Source organism: Echeneis naucrates, chromosome 15, assembly GCF_900963305.1.
Source record: "Echeneis naucrates chromosome 15, fEcheNa1.1, whole genome shotgun sequence".
Lineage (NCBI taxonomy): Eukaryota > Metazoa > Chordata > Actinopteri > Carangiformes > Echeneidae > Echeneis > Echeneis naucrates.
In genome coordinates, this window is record NC_042525.1 from 7,201,823 (window position 1) to 7,221,566 (window position 19,744).

General features: G+C 39.5%; 1 protein-coding gene across 1 annotated transcript in view; it reads left to right on the forward strand.

Moving 5' to 3' along the window:
- The first annotated feature begins 309 nt into the window (after positions 1-309).
- Positions 310-19,744, forward strand: part of khdrbs2 (KH domain containing, RNA binding, signal transduction associated 2) — a 48,250-nt gene continuing 28,815 nt past the window's right edge. The window contains exons 1-2 of the mRNA XM_029521686.1: positions 310-400; positions 11,100-11,227. Of these exons, the coding sequence (XP_029377546.1) occupies positions 310-400; positions 11,100-11,227 (219 nt within the window). The remainder of the gene's footprint in view (positions 401-11,099; positions 11,228-19,744) is intronic.

A 19,744-nucleotide genomic window follows, 5' to 3' on the forward strand; every position in this document is an offset into this window, starting at 1 on the left:
CACCTCTGAATCCACCAGCCGCCATCAAGCGTGTCGGAGAGCGCAAGGATCACCTGTTTGTTTGGTTTTCTTATTATTATTACTGTTCTTCTTCCTTCCTCCCTTCCTTTCTTTTATTTATTTTATTTTATTTTATTTATTTATTTATTTATTTATTTATTTTTTGGGGTGCTCATGTGGTGCTCATTAAGACTGGCACAGTGACAGCGGAAGCGGGAAGGCTTACAGTTTGCATTCCGACGCTCAGCAGCAGTCCTGTGGTCTCACCTGCACCGGCCGGCCGGAGACGAGGCTCCGCTCACCACAACAATGCATCCTGAGAAGTGCTTACCTGAACTGGTGGCCGAGAAAAACAGCCTGGACCCCTCCTTTGTGCACGCCGTGCGCCTGCTTGCAGAAGGTAAGTCAGGTATTTCCTATCTGCTCTCGTCATTGTGCAGCCCTGCTCCGTACTACTGCTTTTGCAGCCGGTGTGGGCTTATTCTCAGGTGGCGTCCCTTCGGGTCTCCGTGCGTTTCATTGTCCACACTGCTTAACTTTTCAAAGGTTTCTGTCACCGTCAAGTGAGGAAATGGAGCGAGCACAGAAAGTGAAGTGCGTTTAAAGTCAGAGACCTTCTGACCCGCCACCTTACAAGGTCAGATACCAGCACACACAAAAAAAAAAAAAAAATACAGTGAAACTCAGGAGGACATGGGACAGAGGACAACTTACCTTCATGTATGACTGACTGTATCTAAAGGATGTAAAAATCCCTGCAGACCAGCTCTATATTACATTCTGTTCTGTAAATATTTGTCTATTTGGCACAAAATTAGGATTTCATATGAAATGTCTTTATCAACTTCAGTTCAATGGATAAAACAATTAATCTCCTGGAATATGTCATCGCCAACCCCATATTGTGAAGAACTTTACCTGAGACGTGCCGCACAGGCTGTTAAACAAACTGTTCATGCAGCACAAGTTATCTCTCCTTTACACCAAAGCTGTCATCAAGGTCACAGAAGGGAGATGATGCCACTGGGACAGATGTTCTACAGTCTTCTCTTCTGACTTAAAGTCACAGTTTGTCTCAGAGGGGAAATCCAGACTTCAGCATATAAAGTGCCTCTTCATCCTGCAGGTAGCCTCAGTCTTATTAACATAGCGAGCCTGTGTCACTTTTGATAGAGAACTTATTACTGCAAAGCAAACAGAAACATGGCTCAGCTCATTCAGTTTGGACTTGTAAACTTCTCTATTTGTCCAACGGGAAATTCCATTCTCTGCCCTTTCTTGCTATGTTTAGTTTTAACTGCGTGCTGTAAGTAGAAGTATAGTTCTAAAAAAAAAAAACCCAAAAGCACTAATGAAGGTGCGACTGATGTAAACTGTTAACAGTTTGTACTGTTGTCCTGGAAGGAAATGCAGTGTTACATATGTGTTAACCTGATCTTCACGAATCTGTCAAATTCAAATCGAAGAGTCTTAAAATAGCACAAAACTGTGTTTGGCGTGTTTGTTAAGAGAGATGAAGTCAAGCTGCACATTAGATTAATATGCTGTGATTGGACACGGTGTTTATGGTCTGCCGCTTCATCCCCTTGAGCTTTCCTTCTGAAATGTGTTGATGAGACACCTGACAGTCCCGTGCTTGTCGCTAACTGTGATGCAGATGGGATCATCTGTCACTCGGTACACTTTGCCAGATTTACTCAAGCCTGACTCACATTGCCAGGATATAAACAAACAATTCAGCATTTATTATGTTCACCGCAGTGAACAGCAGTTAGCATGTTGAAATGCTGATGTGCGCTGTATGTATTCACTTAAAATATTTTTAATTATCATTATTATTATTTCTTGGATTTACTCATTTCACTCAGTTAAAGCTTTTTTATTATTATTTATTTTTTTGCACTTCTAGCAGATATAGTAACGCTTCACTTTTAGTTCTACAAGCTGCAATACAGAACACTTCACATAAGTATACACAAAAATACAAACACGGGCAGCTTGTGAAATAATGGACATAATTTAACCACTGTTGCACAGTTGGTGCCCTCTGTGTCAGTCTAGACTCACGTATAATACATTAGTATTGCATATCAGCAGACAGCAAGATGAACTGCATTCAAAAATTTATAGATTCACTGCTATTTATCAGTGAATAGCAGAGCATGTAATCCTGCATTATTCACATCATGCACAATGAACAGCACAGCTTGGATTTAACATGGCCTCAGTTAACAGCTCCATATTTATGAAATTATGAATTAGTTATGTGTTTAAGTTATTGTTGCCTGGAAAATCATTTGTCTTTCTTTAAGCAGATTTAAAGTTATCTGGGGCAAAGCTCTTCAAGGTGGCTAATAAGGATAATTCTGTGTGAGCGTCTTCTTTTCTTGGGTACAGAAAGTGATAATAAAACACTGACAATAATTGGAAGAATTTAATCGGTATTAATAAGTCTGTATATTAATATTCAGCCAGTCTTCCCACTTTTTCTTTAAGCTCTTCCTCTTGGACTCAGAGTGTAGCGAGTGCATAATGATTGCTCAGATTGATGTATAAAAGTCAATTTTAATGCCTTTTACTAATGAACTGTGCAGTTGATTTGACGTTAGCAACAAGGAAGGGAAGCCTTTTAATGGATCCCAGAGGGTTTCTTTGTAATACTCTCCTACATACATGCTACCTAGCTCAGGCTTGCTGTGAAAACCAATGGGGTTCCTAATAAGGCGAAAAAGCAAACCAGGCAGGGAGGCAGTGGGACGTCTGCATGGAGAGGAGTGTTAGTTAACGAGAAAAACTAAGGCGAGTGTGTGCAGCTGTAGGTTTCCATCTCTAGACATTTTTCTGTCAAGCAATTTTTTTTTAACCACCAGAAATGCTGGTATATGCAGGGGCAGCAATACAGAAGAATTCCTAACAACATTTTTGTTTTGTATTCGTGGAAATTCATGTTTTTGTTCATGAAGTTGTCAAGTTTTAACGTCTTTTAGAATCGTGGGTTAGATACTTAAAGCAGCTTAAACTGCCTGCGCAGAGTCTCCTTTTGATGTGAAACACCACAGTATTTGAGCTGAAAACACCCTTTAATCCTCTTGATATCTGGGTTTTGTACTCATCATGTTCATTTTCTCCTTCCTTGTAACCGTTCACCAAACAGTTTGAGCTCATATTTTCACCTAGAAACTCGGCTGCACTTTCTTGTGGTTCCTGTGTTTACACGAAGAGGAAATATTCTCAGAAAGAGATTAAGTATCCGCCACTTAATCACACAACAATTGCTGTGTTTTGATATTGAATGTAGAAGGTTCTGGTGCTGGCTCTCAGCTAATGGATCTTGTGGTGCATTTCAAGTAATAATCTTTTGACTTTTATTGAAATTGATCACCAACCTGCGCAATGCAATCCAGATGTTTGGCTGTGTCCTTCGTCAGCCAATAACAGAGAGCAGTAATTAGAAAGTGAGATGGTAAGCTCCAGTGCCCAACTGTTGAGGAGATATTAATTGTATTACGTACTTTGAATACAGATGGTACAAAAGACACCACATACATAGGTTTATCTCGACACATATGTAAATACATGTACGCGTTACCTGTTCAGTCAGAATGAATAACCTCTAATACAGAACGTATTGAAAACGATACGTCTTATTGTTACAAGTGATTTGGATGATGCTTTACCACAGAGCATGGTTCTGTCTGGAGACTCTCAAGAATTGATTTTCACTTAATCTCTCTCTCTCTTTTAATAAATTGTTGCCCACATTTTCAGCACATCCATTATGAGATGGCCGGCTCGGTACGCAGCAGTGACCCATCTCGTAGCGACAGATAAACACCACCCCGTGTGGCATGACCGATCAGAACGACGCAAAAATTACATTTCAGGAAAGTGAGACATTACATTACATTTTCAGCATTTAGGCGATGCTGTTATCAAGAGTGACTTACAATGAGGGCACTAGTCGAATAAGATTAAATTCCAAGGTCATGAGCATTTCAAGCAACTGAAATGAGTGGATGAGCCAAAGCCAGAGCACAATAGTATTAGATATCAGATCACGTTTCTGTGCCTTTTGAATGTTCACATATAAGAGGAAAGTTCTAAATATTGGAAAGAGACAGATGTTGGAATTTTAAACCAAAATAACAAAAATCATTGTTGAGTACAGCAGTACATAACAGTATTCTAACAACGATGTTGGATTTTTAGGAAAGAAGTAAAATTACTGTCGCAAAATTCATTATGCTTTTCAGAGACAGAACTCTTTGTATTCGTATTTTTGTTCTCAATTCCGTTATTAGAGGTAGTAATTAATCAAACGTTTTGATGGTCTGCCACTTATCACCCTCCACAATTAATTGATCAATTAATCATGGCTCACTTAATAGCACTGTAGAATAATGTGTTGTATCCTCTGCAGAAAATCGTCAACACTTCAAACTAGGAATGAATGTATTTGATTAGCAATACAATCAAATGCATTATATGAAAAACAACTGACAAAAACCCGAAAAACATCTCTGCCGATATACTGTATCTCATCCACAGCACTGCCAAATAGCATCAAGAGGACTAAAGTGGAATAATGAATCACTATTTCAGTTTCTCTCTGATACTCCGTGTTGTCTTCCTTTTAAAGATTTTACAGTTTGAAGTTTCCTTTAAAGCTCAGCGCCCAGTTGAGCATCAATAGACGACATATCACCTTTGTTGCCCTTACTTATTCCTACTTAATGCCATTTTCCTCCTTATCAGGGGCTCCTCCATGTACAATGTACACCGGGCATTGGCACGAGACGTTACACTTACACCATATAACATAAAGATTTATTGACGAATACTCACTGTAAGATAAAGTGATCCTATATGTGTCATAATATATTGTGCAAATGTTCTGGCTATCATATCTATCTACCAAAGATAGCATTGGACAATGTTTTCCATCCTGTCATCGCTCTGTGCACTTGGTTGTAATAAGATGAGAATGCCATCAAGATTAAAATTTACTGTGTTGTTTTTTTTTGTACGCATAAGTTGTGTGAACAACAATAGCTTTTCCATTCACCTTCTGTTCTATTCTGCTGAGAATTTGGAGATGGCATCATGATTAGATTAAAGATTTAATACTTCACTGTGTCAATGGCAGTTTGCTTCCATGCAGTTTAGTTAAAAACCACATTAACAGCATGTGGCCGAACAGTGACGCATATTTTCAACCACGTGTGTTTAAATTCATCAGTCCAGAGTGAAAAAGGTCAAAACTAATTGCACGCCTCATAGTCTACCCCTCCCCGACCCAACACCAGGTTCACTCTGCCCAAGGAGAGCCACAACTATCCTCACATGCAATCATTTGTATGGAAGTAATTCAACCAGGTGTCACCAAATAGTGCGTGAATAACTTTGTGCCTATTTCCTTCAGGCCTATTCCGTTGTACCACTGCACAGTTTTGGCCATGCCATTTCTTCACTGACTAATTTCTAACCCTTCCCTCAAAGCAGCTATTTGTAAGTTTTGCTATTACTACACAGCCACTGATGCATTAAAATTTACAACTCCCTGGAAGAAATGTTGTTTTGCATCAAAATTCATTCCTTTACTCGCCGAGAGCCATCTCCAGTGATAAAATAGCAAAACCCATGTTAACATCTCTTCTTCTGCTCAAATCGGCACACAAACCAACTTGCCCTGTCACGTTTTGAAACCAAAGTACTGTAGCTTCCCATTGCCCTGAAGAGGTAGCAGTCATGCTCAGAGGCGGTATTAATATAATAATCTTGCCTTGTAAATGCAACAGTGGCTGAGGCTCTTATCTGGCGGTAATCACCACCACCACTCAAATCCATACTCAGTATTAGAGCAAGTTTATATATATAAATCACATTCATCACATAGTTTTAAGTAACATTAGAACAAAAAAACGTGGAAATGGCACATGAAATGCCTTTGGAAATAGTGTGCTATTTAAACCCAATTTCATTATAACTCCCATTTCTCCCATTATAAAGTCATTATAGCAGCTATACTCTTCAGTAGGTAGAAGAAATCAGTGAATAATTTACAGTCTAATGGCAGCACTTGACAAAGCCTTTGTTCTTTGACTTCTTACTGCAGCTGGTTTAACTGCCTACAGTGCAGTAAAACGTATAAAATAATCATCACTCAATTCACTATTGACTGAATTTCAAGTTCAAGTGGAAAAGTGCTGTTCAGCTGTAACTTACCAAAATCAGCCCAAAAGTCAAAATATAGCCATTAGCATCCAAACCGCATGTGCTCTTTTTATTCTCTGCAGTTTTTCTGTGATGCTTGTCAGTCAGTTTGCAGTTTTTTTTTTTTTTTTTTTTTTTTTTTTTTTTCAAGGTTTCCAGTCTTCGGGCTAACTTTGTCAAATAAAAGATGTAAGAAGAGGGAAAAAAGGGATGATGCTTACGGTGAGCATTACTTGTTGACACAGACTACATGTTGAAACCCAGGACATCTTGCTTTTTCTCTGTTTTGTGCGATGAGGTTCATCTTGAAGCTCTGTTTTGTCTCGTCGAATCCCTCTGTGGCAGCAGTGTGCAGCCTGTGTTCAATGATGCTCATTTTCACTGGAATTATTGTGCTGAATTATTTTATCATCCTCTGCCTGTTCTTTTTTTTTGCCATGGATCCAACTTTTCTGACCCTTCCAGGAATAAGAACACCATCGACCCCCCACCAACAGAGTAGACAAATTGATCTCACTGTCATCGCCTTAAAGTGGAGATCACACACATTTTACACACAGCTTCTATTCGGCATCAAACCACACTGCATGCTGTGGTGGCATGGACTGTGTGGCAAACAAAATCTTATATTGAATAAAGCTACAGTGTGACGACAAACAGCCAAGCAGTAAACACATTATTGTCTCCAAATGATGCAGCACGTGTTCCATTTCTTCTTGTGTTATTGAACTGCATATATGCTACTCTTTACTAGGAGGGTAAAGCTCTGTAAGACGTGTTTGTCATGATTTCATTTTTGGCAAACTATTTCGAAGAAGGCAGCATTTTGGGTTTTGGGTTCTGCATTTGCATGTCCTCCCCATGCCTGTGTGGGTTTCTTCCCGGGATCCGGTTTCCTCCCACCGTCCAAAGACATTATCCTGTTGGTCAGCAAAAAGAAGAACCTGTTTAGGGTGTAAATCCAGCTCATTCACTGAAGAAGTCTGACTCAAAAGCTCACTAAATGTCAACATTTTTGGGGATAATTCACTCTAACGCATTTATTCACATTTCATTTTTATCCCGGGCAAAAGAGCTTTAAATAATATTGCTGCATACTGAAGCAAATGTATGAATTTGCGACCGGCTGTGGCAGGCGGACTGAGCATATTTTCTCTTTTTCAGCAAAACCTTGAATCCAACAGTTGCACGCAGCTATCTGGTAGCTACAAGGTTAAGCTGCAGTTTTTTGCAAATCTTTAAAATTGCAAATTTTTTAAATTGGAAATTTTTCTTTTTCCATTCTTGGCTGCTGAGTAGCTTCCGCTCAAGCAGTTTGGGCAGCACAACAGAGGGAATCAAGCGCACTAGAATAGTCATTGAGGGTTTTACTCATTCGGTTCCTCCAGCGAGACTGTTTTCATTCTCCGTCAGGGCTGAAACCAGTGACCTTCAAAGCACATTCTCGCTTCTCTGATCTTTAGTCTCCCGCCACTTCCTACCTTATTTGACAACAATGATACCAGTGGGACTGTTTCTCCACATTTATACATTGTAAGCCCATTTTCTGCATTTTCTCTCTCCTTCCATCTCTTAATCTCTCTCTCTTTCTCACATACAATCTTCTTCTGGGTTCACTGGCAGGCTGCAGAGCAGGATAAAGGTGTTTCCCATTTCTCCCTGGTGCAGAGTATAATCATCTCCATGTGCTATAAAAACTTCATTACTTTATTCAAATGCCATGAACATGATACCCATTTGAAAGTTAAACACTTCAAAATGAGAATATAACCCAAAACAAATTTTTCACCCACATGCAGAAATGCAGAACTCATCTACACGGATATCAAGAATAAATCCTTGATAAAACCAGCCAATGGCACTCAACAATGAGCACAAAAGGCACTTTTAAATCCAAACAAGCTTTATTTGACAGTATAAAGCTTACTAATTGAAAAAGATATATACTTGTGTCTGTAAATTTGCTTTTGATATTGTGTCAAATCTTCCCTGCAACATATTCTTGAATTATCCAAACCTGAAAAGGAGTCTACAGCAAACAAGTCCTTGAATGAAAGAATGCGTGGTGTTTTCATCGCCTGCTCCCCGCTAGCTTTTTCTAATCAGATGCCACTATTGAACAATATCGTTTTCAAGATTCAACGATTATTGTCATGTGCACAGTAAAACCTAGCCATTCATATATGTAAACATATAAAATACACAATATGGGTATCATGTAACACGATATAACAGTATCATATAATAGCTAAAATACACCAGTATAAAAGACAGCAGCAAGTAATTGAGCAACTGGCAATGAGGTAGTTAAATAACAGCAGCAAAGGCAAAGCGTGCTGCCTGTGGAAAGAAGCTGTTTGGGAGTCTTGTGGTCCTGGACCTGATGCCTGACGGTAGAAGTGTAAGCAGTTTGTGTTGCGGGTGTGCATTGTGTATTGTGCCAAGGTCGGGGGACCACCTCCTCTACCATGGATAGAATGATAACCATTAGGGAAAGATCGTGGTGATGGTAAAAAGAAACCAACATTTATTGTCTTGAGCAAACAGGAAACAGTCGGCAGTTTACTGTATGATGATGTTAATTCATCCGTCCAAAGTTCTTCTCTCCACAGACTCTGTCACGATGATATTCGCCATTATGGGGCATTTGCCGGAGCAACCATGATGCCGTTGGCTCCTTTTGGAAGATTTATCGACAATTTCGAATTTTAGAGGGTTGATTACGGCACTGTGGTTTTTTGGGCTGAAGCCTCAAAGCAGCATGCTGTTAGCAGCATGCTCACGTTCACAATACTGACATGCTACTATTTAGCAGATGCCATAATATATCGTGTTAGAATGCTAATATTTGCAAATTAGCACTTAACACAAAGGCCAGCTGAGTAGCCACTCACATAGTTTTTTGGACTAGATTGGTGCAAACAACTCATTCTTCATCCTCCATACAGAGCATAGCCTATAGTTTGTCTGTTTAGCTTGGCCCTATGCATCACCCTGAATATAAAACAAAGCTACTTCAAAATACACATCTGTTTGCACGCCTCTGATTCTTAGTTATCTCCTCCGGCATTGCCACATGCACATAAATGTTGTTTTGAAAAGGTACATTTTGTGAGCCACTGTTATCCTGGGACGCCTGCCTTGTGCTAAGTGTCACTGTGAGTCAGCTGTGCTGATGAAGAAAAGGTTAGAGGGGTCTTTAAGTCTGTTTGTCTGCCCAAAGGAGTTAATAAATAACCCAGAAAGTAGTCCTGAGAAGCAATGAACGAAAACTTTTCCTTTCTGCAGATTTCTTTGTTAAGACTCTTCCATCTGGCACCGACTCATACATACTTAATATCCAAAGAAGGGATTTTTCACATTCAGTCATTTGCATTCTCATTTTGATTGGCCTGTGATTTTGAAGCTTTCGTTAGTCTTCTTAGAGAGAATTGCATTGAATGGGCGACAGCATGTTCCTGTTATAATGGTCTTCCTCGAACAATGAGGCACAGTCACAGACTGTCACTCTGGAAGAAATTGATGTAAGTTGGAATTTGGTCTTGGTGATTTCTCAGACACTACCAATGCCAAACAATTTAACTTCATTCATGGTGGAACGCTGAAACATCAGGCCATTAGAAAGCTGTAATGAATAAATATTGGGCGTACCTGGAACAGAGGCATCATTAAGCTTTTGTAAACGTAAGTTCATACTGTCAGCAATAAGTTTCAGGAGGACACTTCGCTCAGAGCATAAACCAACATGGCAATGTAATTTCTGCACTTATTGATCAATAGGCAGATTCTGAGACATTTTATAAAGATTCTGTGTTGTTCTCAATTATGAGGATTTATTGCACGTGGCTTATATTGAATCTTCTTCTTTAATGAGCATTTTTAAGCGGTTTATTTGCCCAACCCAGTTTGTTAACCTCACAGCTTTGTCCACCAGCTATAGCTAAGATAAGGATGAAGTTCTCCAGTCTGAATTAACTCTTGGGTTTCAATATAGCAGCCCTGGAGTGGTTCTTGTTCTCGGTCTTGGTTACAAACATCTTTTCCTGTCCAATAGAAGCTTAGCGACTTATAATTGTAATACCACAGAGTATTAATTAGCCACTGAGAAGGATTCCCACAATATGAACAAAAGATTTTGAGAGCATAATGTTTTGTGAGTGTTTCAAGTGCGGCAAAATGCATCTGTCATGAAATATTCCTGGTCTCAGTGTTTCTGTCAAGCTGAACCGGACAGTTAATATCCCCCTCTCATCTCTTTCCTATTAGCAATAACACGGGGGAGACACTGAAGGACTGTTGAGCCAATTTGCACATGATTTGTCCACCCACTAAATTATGAGGGGAAATACTGCAGCATGATTGGAACTGCTGATCTGCAAATACGATCTCAGAATGAGAGTTCATTGATCTAATTCTGTGCCAATTACTCTAATATCAAATGTTTTGTATGTTCAGTCGAAAATCTGTTTAAGTTCTTTGGGGATCAAAGACTAGACAACCCCCCCAGACTTCAGCTTTCAGGGACGTGAGGCACAGAGTGTGACTGTCTACGTTGTTATTTTGATTGGAAATACTGGCTCATGAGATTACAGGGCCTGATGTAAAGGACATATCAGGACTCAGCAGGATAATCTTGTGTTTTAAAGTTTGCAGTGTAAGCACATTTGCAGCTGAAACACAAACATGATCAGCTAGATATTCGCTGCATGATGCAATGCTTAGTTAAATTTCTCCCGATGTGTCCCCAGACTAGCATCATGTCATTCTTGTCATTCTGCAGTTGGCTCTAGAGCAGACTTCCAGATGTGACTGATGTTGCTTCCTTTCTTTTTTTTTTTTCAGTTACTTAACAAACTAATTATATTCTCTCTTTTTTTCTTCTCCAGAGATTGAAAAATATGAAGGGGATGAGTTGAAAAAAGATGGTGACATTAAGAAATACCTAGATATCATCAGCAATAAAAATATCAAGCTCTCCGAAAGAGTGCTCATTCCGGTCCAACAGTATCCAAAGGTAAGACACACAACAATAAGGTTTTATATCCTAATGTGTGAAAAGAACCTGAGCTTCTTTTGTTCAGTGACCTGAACGGTTAAACTGCGAGGAGCAGGGCTTGAGTGATGCTGCTACACTAATCTTTGCTATTAATCGATGAATGGTGTCCGTTAGTCTGGGCACTTTAGCGTCATCTGCTCCGCCTTTTACATAAACGCTTTTGGCACTGAAAATCCCACTCCGTCTCAAACTAGCTAATAGAAATTCATTGGGCAGTGTCTGTTTATTTTGATGTAGTCATCAAAAAACCTAAAGTTTTTACTGCACTAAAGCACCCAAGGGTACAGTGGGGAACAATGACCATAAATCATTGTACACAGTGCACAGTTCTTTTGAGTTATGCCATGTCAGTACTGACGGAGTTTGAAATGTGGCCTAATGAGGCTGCTCCAGTGGGCAGCTCTACAACCACACACAGCTGTTTGTGGAAAACCATAAGGCTTCACTGCCACTGTAATCAAGAAAAGCTGCTCCACACACTTTACACATTCATGTGACAGGAAGCTAAGAATAATGGCGTCAGTGCAACAGAACATGTTTTCATGAAGTTTATTGATTATTTGCTCTGCAGTGCGAATGCATAATATAATACAAACATTGCTCAGGCCTATGAAAACAAAGAGATCAATACGAGCTTGGGATCATCATCATAAACACTTATCTAAACAGGGCAAAATGATTTTTTGATAAATATTGTATTGATAGCATTCCTATTTTATATTTCTTTTAAATGAAATATATCTCTCCGGCTGTCATTGTTCATTATTGTTTTCAGCGATTTATCGAAAACCCTACACAAAAAAAAGAAAAAAAATTTTATGGGCATTTTTTTTTCTTGAAACCCTGGAACCTCTTTGTCTTGTCTCTGTGTCAAAGTGTGTCTTCATTATCAATCAGTAATCTTTATGATCAAACTGATTTGGTATTGATTTTCCTTTTTTTTTTTTTACTGATTGTACAGAAACATTTTGCAGTCATATGTTGTTTGGTTTAAACATGGTTGAATTGTGAAGTCTCTCTGGAGAACGATTAAGGGATAGAGACTGTAAGGAGGGGAGGAAAACTTTGAAGTGGCACAGGCTTGTACATTTGTTCAGATGCGCCGTAGAAATCAATTTGCTGTTTCCTCCATAGGATCAGTGCTGAGAAAGTAATTAAGCCGCGCTCAGAAACTCCTCACTCTATTAAAGTGATTTCAAATCTGTAAAAATACCAATCTAGGCAATTTCCTGTGAACAAAAAACCCACAATATCTCAGGGATGTCTCGTTAAGCTGCATTCTCTTTTCATCTACAGCATTTGTCATTTAAATACATCTTTACTGAGAGATCTGAATGCTCCTACTGTATGCGATGCAAAGAATTTACTTTCTGAGTAGATTAAAAAAGTGTCGTTCATTCTCCTATCTCAGGATTGGAAATGCAAGAAGGACCCAACATCACCTGTCTGTACTGTCTGTCCCTTGCAGCTAAAAAAACTTATTCAAAGTTCTGTCTCAGGCAGTTCTGTCTCACTCATATAAAGTCAAAGAGAAGAAAAATTACATTTTTGCAGGAGAGAATACGGATCCTTATTTTTTCTATATCCAAGCTGCTGGTTAATTGTTTTAGTGTGCCAAATGTGAGTTCACCCCAGATTAGATAGTTGAAAACCAATAGAGTTTAGGGTGTGTGTGTGTATATATATATATATAGGTCAAAATAATATAAACCAAAAAAAGTCATAGGTGAAGGGCACAGACGGGTTCTCTATAATTAGCATAATAGTGCTGCTATTATGCTAACTCTGCAAAATAAACAGCAGTAATGTCCAGGGGGACAGAACAGTTGTCCAACAACAGTTTCAGTGACCTAATTGCAGAGTCAGCTCCCCGCAAGACTGCAGTGTCACTATCTTAAACATCTTGGTAGCACTGCACTTTGAGTTAATGGTAATTAACCACACGCTGCAACTCTTTGATCCAGAAAATGACCTGCAAAGTGGGTGAGGAAAAACAAAGAAGGAATGCAAGTTAGATGGTGTACACTGCAAAAAAAAAAAAAAAGCTTTTTCATACTTACGTGAAGTGAAGTCTTAAAATCTGCACTAAACATATTTAGAGTCGCTCCCTAGCAGACTAAGAAACACATCTCTAATATAGGACAAGGTCACACAAACTCCACACAAAACATCTCCATGCTCTGGAACCGAAATTGCAACCTGCTTATTGTTGGGCGCCGCCATGCTGCCATGTTCTTGCCAGTTTTCACCGATTGATGTATTTGATGATTTTTTTTTCCTTTTTTTTTTTTTTTTTTTTTAACTCTGACAACATCTGGTCCTCTGAGAGGCACAAACTAATTGATTTTGTTTTACTTCACCTTGGAACTTCATGCCACAGCCATTTTCTGCTCATGTCTCCTCTTCAGTAATGTTCAGCCTTACTACGTGCAACTGGTTGGCAGAGCAAAGGATAAAATATCATAAATGTGCTCCCCGCGTTTCAGCAGCCTGACGGCGTTCATTGGATCTCACACCTGTCATCTTACTGCAAAAGTAAAGGCAAACTAATTAAATTATTACTCGAGAGAACTCTTCCGCGAGGTTTCCAATGTGACAGCGTGACACATGGAAGATTAATGTCATCGTACAGTGGAAAAGCCAGTGCTGATGAAGTCATTCTTCCTGGCGCGCTGACAGACACACACTGTAGTCCGTGGTAATTTTGGCACATCAGGTGTTGTTAGGCACATTAATAATGGCTGAATTTCATTGGCCAGGTACAAGAGTCTGGTATTGTGTATGCTGACCCCTGACACACGTCAGCGCGCTGTCATGTCATTTTTTCCACATGCTTCTCCTGCTATGACAGGATGTGATAGAAAGGCCTGTTTCATTCAGGTCTGTAATGATACATAGTTTTGTTGTTTAGATTAAATTCAGCGATAGCATCAACAAAACAAGCGGCAGACAGACACACACACACACACACACACACACACAGGGTTAATCCTGTATGTCACAGCGCCACAAAGTAAATGGGAGTGCAAAATGCACACAAAGCGTGTATGGATGCATTAAAGGTTACGATGATAATGATATCCACAGGCAGTGCAATAAAACCTCTGTAAACACACCATATAAGTGTAATGTTTCATCTAATTTGACCATTTATTCAGCTGTGAGCAAGCATCTATTTGTTTCACTAAATATGGTTAAAAAAATTGCATATTTTAACAATATAGGACAGCTTTGGTTAGTTAAACAGTGTCAGAAGTGAGCACGGTGGCCTCGTGGCACGAGTCCTGGGGCCTTTCTGTGCGTACCAGTCATGCAACTGCTGACTCTAAATTGTCCGTAGTTGTGAGTAGTTCTTCCTCTCTGTCTGTGTCTACGTGTTGGCCCCATGACGGTCTGGTGACCTATCCAGGGTGTACCCCCCCTCACCCACCCAATGTGAGCTGGGATCTGCTCCAGCTCCCCCTGCAACCTGGAAATGGATAAGCGGTAGAAGATGAATGAATGAATTAAAAAGTGAGAGGAAGTAAATTAGTGGACCTGATGGTAAATTACTTCCATTCACTGACTCTGACTCTCAACCTCAATAATTATTCATCCTATTCAAAAATTTAACAACTTATAATTTCTTGCAGTTGTAACACGGCAGTTTCAATTGATAACAATCTCTGTGTGGTTAGAAATAAACTCCATATAATGGATAAGCATTTGAGAAATTCAGATTTTTCAGGGTTTTCTACTAAAATCCTGTAATGCTGCGATTAGAACGTTGTTTACTGAAAAAAGGAACTTTCTCTGCAAGAACAAAAACGAATGGATTCATGATTTTTCGGCTTCCCTGCTGTCAGTAAAGTTAAAGCATTAGTGCCAGTGGTTGTATTTCAAATGGTTTATTTGAAATAACAATAACATAGCGTAAAAATACACCACAGAGCTGCATACAATATGCAGTACCAGCCACGTTTGCACACACTTTCCTATTCATTTTTGGGGGAAAGTGTGTCCAAACGTTTCACTGGTACTGCATGCTGGACAGTGAGTACAATAAAGAAATGTGTTGAAGTATTACCATCAGCATAAACAATTTAATGAAATCAGAGTTATAGAATTATATTATTAATGTGGCCTTATTACAATCCATGAGGCACTTTAAGGTTGCGGCTGATTTAAAAAAAAATTGTTGGTGAATTAATATCGTGGCATTAAAAAGTGTCTCATAAACTGCACTTTAAAGTACCTAGTTAGTTTCCACCACAGCAAGTTTGCATTTAAGTATGATTACCTAGTTTTGAAAATGTAGTGGAAAATTAGCAAATTGCTTCAGCTGCTCCATCACAGATTTTTGAATAAAACCTGAAAGGATGCTGCTTCTGTCACATACAGACATCACTCAAATTAATCATTCAAAGGGGGTCACTTGTGTGTTTTTTTTTTTTTTTTTTTTTTTGTCGAGATAAAGGAATGGGGTCTTGTGGGGTTCCTCCAGTGACCTTTCCACACCACTTTCAATGTTTAATCTCTCTGCAAAAGTGACAAGACCTTGAGAACAGCATGGACCTCAGTCAATGGCAGCAGAGGAAGCACATCAGTGCCGGTGCCCTATCGACATGTGATCATTTGACTGTCTCACAGGGCTCTTATGGAAATATTGAAATTTCCACCCAAGATCAATGCTTGCTATAGGAAAGAAAGATAAAAAAAAAAAAAGTGATTTGGACAATAAGCATCGTCATTTTCATTATCGCTTAAGTAGAATTTATTGTCTGCTGTTAAATGAGACAGCTTGATTAGCATCTCATAACCTTTTGGCATGAAATGGATTTTCAATGGCTGATAGTGTCTGAGTCCGGTGCTGGGACTGTTCTGCATGTGGGTGAGAATTTTATAAAGATGATTTCTGCCCGGTTAATTAAAACAAATTTGATTTGGTTGAAAAGCGAAATGGGCTTATTTCGGCTCTTGTCACAATTAAACAAACTGTTTTCACCTCTGTAGGGTCTTTGCTGTAACTATCCATTCTGCAGGTGCATGCGCAGCCCACGACACATTAAATTGTATTTTGTCCTTGTGGGTGCCACAATTTCGAGCTTATAAGTCTTGGGTTATTGTAACCTTTAAATAGTGCAACAGCTGTGCTCTACCCATACCGAAATTGCATTTTTTTCGGCCCAGTGATGTCAGTGTCCCAACGAAAGGCTTATCATGTGTGAAGGTGTTTTGCTTCGATAAGTGCTGAATACAGCAGAGGGAGTGCAGAGTGTGAATTAAAATTAAGCCCTTGTATGATAGCATCACAGTTCCACTTTGGGATACCACAGAGGCAGTGTTTGTGTGATGGCTTTGTCTGCCACAATGCTGTTCATGAGATAAAATAAAGATAAAATTACTCCCCGTGCTAAAAAAAAAAATAAATAAATAAAAACTAGCCTCCCCACATACATCAGGTCCCAGACTGAGTGTTCCTCTGATTGACATTATTGTTGAAGTGCACGGCAGAAAGGGGCTGAATGCGGCGAGGGAAAATTAAAAGTCAACAGTCAGTAACAAGGAGAAAGCTACAGGAGGAAATCAGGTAATACATATTTTGCTGTCACTTAAACACTGCTCATGTCAATACCTCACAATCATAATGGATGATGTGGAAAAAAATAAAAATCCTGTTTATTAAATACCGGGCGTACGTACGTTTCAGCTATTGAGGCTCAGTGAAAATGGCCACTGTAGGCGTCCTCTGTGGTTACATTTTAAGCAGTAGTTGTAAAACTGCCTTTCCATTGGTTGGTAAAGTGGAAGACATTTATGATAGAGCAGCATGCTTTTGCTAACTGTGTGAATTGATTTTTCTTTGCTGTGTCGCTGCAGCTCTGACAATGAAGGCAACATCTATCAAAGTTTGTTCATCACCTGATCACCTGTTAGAATTTACAGTAATCATGATATTTGTTTTGTTTACTCCGCTGTGCGTACGCCATCTGGGCGACAGCTCTGGGCTTACATATTAATGGAATTTGTGGCATTTCGATTAGAACAGGCTGCTCCTGTTTGTTGTGATAAAGATAAAGGAAGATAGGTCGTTCTGTCACCTTGAACCTTTTATCTGGTCATTCAACTCCATCTGTGAAATATAATGTTGTATATTTTTCTGTGCAAATCATACGAAGTGTCCCCATCTAAAAAAAAATCATGTTTAACCTGCCAAACCAATGCTAGTAGAAACATTAAAATTAGCACTGACAGACACTCTGGTTTGGTGGTTTTAGATCTTCACCCTTCGTCAGACTCATCCCAAACAACCACTCGTCGATTTCTTTAATGTCCGTGGAGTTGATAGGCTGCATTCCTCTGACGGGCTCAGAGCCCAGTCATCCCTGGCTGTCATTAAAGCATAAACCTGTACCAGAGGCTTTAATCCTCCTATCAGACAGGACCTGGACTTCTCCAACAGCACAGCCCGCTAACCTGGTAGTAGGAACCACAGGACATCTGCAAATCTTAACTGTTCCCCCTGTTCGCTGGATTCAAGTGCAGCTACTGTGAGCGTTTCACAAGCTGGAAGCTGAAAAGATGTTTTGTTATTTGCCATATAATTTTGTTATTACAAAATTTTCCTGCTTTGTAAGGAACCCAAAAGCTCAGAGACACGTTGGTTTGGTGCATTCAATCAAACCGAGGTGCCTTTTTTATACTAATGCCTCCATTTATATTATTTTTATGAATTTAAATTTCACACCATCGAGAAAAAGATCCAAAAGCTTCTTTCAAAGCTACATAATTTTCTTTTAGTGTAAAGAAAAATATTCCTGTGTGCTGCCTTGACACATACAGTAATATTGTGCTCTCATAGTGATCCCAAGACTTGTAGGGAACATTAGTGGCATGCTATGAAAAAAGCTGAAGCCTGCAGCGGAAACAGCTTCTTGCATCAAATAAATGAATCCTCTTATAGACAGTAGTGATTGTATTGTTTTATATACTGTATGTGATAATCCATATGAAGTCGGCTTCTCCCACCAAATTCCATATGGATATTAATTTCATGCTCAGGGAGGTATTGGCGCATTAAAGGGGGTGGAAGACCATTTCAGAAGGATTAGGCTGTGTCCGTTCCACCATTGTGCTTTTAAGAAAAGCTATTGTCGAGATATGGTGTCATGATCAGTACAGGACCAAAATGATGCTAAACTGCATCATTTGTAAAAAAAAAACAAACAAACAAACAAAAAAAAACCGATAAATGAAATTTGATTTAGTCGGATTCAGTCCTCCCATGTTTATGTTTATATTCATGCTTTCGAGACCAGGGGCATCATCAGGATTATATTTCACAGAAGACTATACATAAAACCCGCCTGTCCACCTGAAGGCTACGCTTAGGTCTCCCACACATCCACAAAAGTCTGCTCAGCGAAAAGGAGAGCAAAATTGATTTGCGTCTTCATGTAGCTTAAGTTACAATACCGCCATTAAATTCTGATAAGCCTTCCACACGCATCCAAAGAGCAGCCAACAGGCCCCCCAAAAACAACAGCAGGTTGAACAATAGCCTACAATATGTTAGACTGAATTGCTGAAAGAAAAATGCGGTATAATTTGGCATTACGCAGGAAGCAGATTCCCTCATTTAGCTAAATTAACAAACAGTCATAAAAAAAATGATACACACAGCGACCAGGATTGAAGCTGCCGGCGCCACTTTGGCAAAAACTCCCACATAAAGTCTAAGCAGCAGTTTTCTGACGTCATACAAATACACAAGATAGCCACAATGACAACTGGGACTGCAGACAAAATCTTTCAAAATATGTTTCTGTGACTCTGAGTCACCGCCGCCTGTCATCACAGAAAGATAAGTGGAGAACAGCGGCGCTATTAACGCCACTGATGTTAGATTTAAGGCAGAAGTATTTTAGTAAATTCAGCTCAGCATTAGCAAATGGACTCGCACACAGCCAAGAGGCTGAGCTGATTGGGAATGATACTCAAATCTTTTTAATCAAAGATTTTACAAAAGCCAACCCTCAGCGCCAAATCGAAGAAGGGGATTATTAATGGATTGCCTATAACCAAGCACGGCCAAGCTGTATCATTCAACAGGTACAGTGTTTCAGGTCCTCACAGCAGCTCCTGGCTGTGTTGCATTTCAGAGCATGTTGTTCTGCTGTTACCGTTTCTTTGTTTTTACTCCGTGAATTCTCCCTGCATTACCCACAATGCCTCTCGAACACGTCCCATTCGGTCAGAGATTCTGGTCGGTAGCAGCTAATGTAGCCTTAAACATTTTAGTTCAGTTAGTTGAACTCTCAAGGCTGCTGTACTTTATGTATCTCTTATGAGGACATTCAACAAAGATACATTTCAGTAACAAGCCTCGGTGTCTGAGTTTTCTGTGGAAGGTGCTTCAACCAGCTTCTGTTAGAGTTTTTTTTTTTTTTTTTCAGCAGATTCTCAGTTGTGCGACACCTTCTGCAGCCAGCTCTC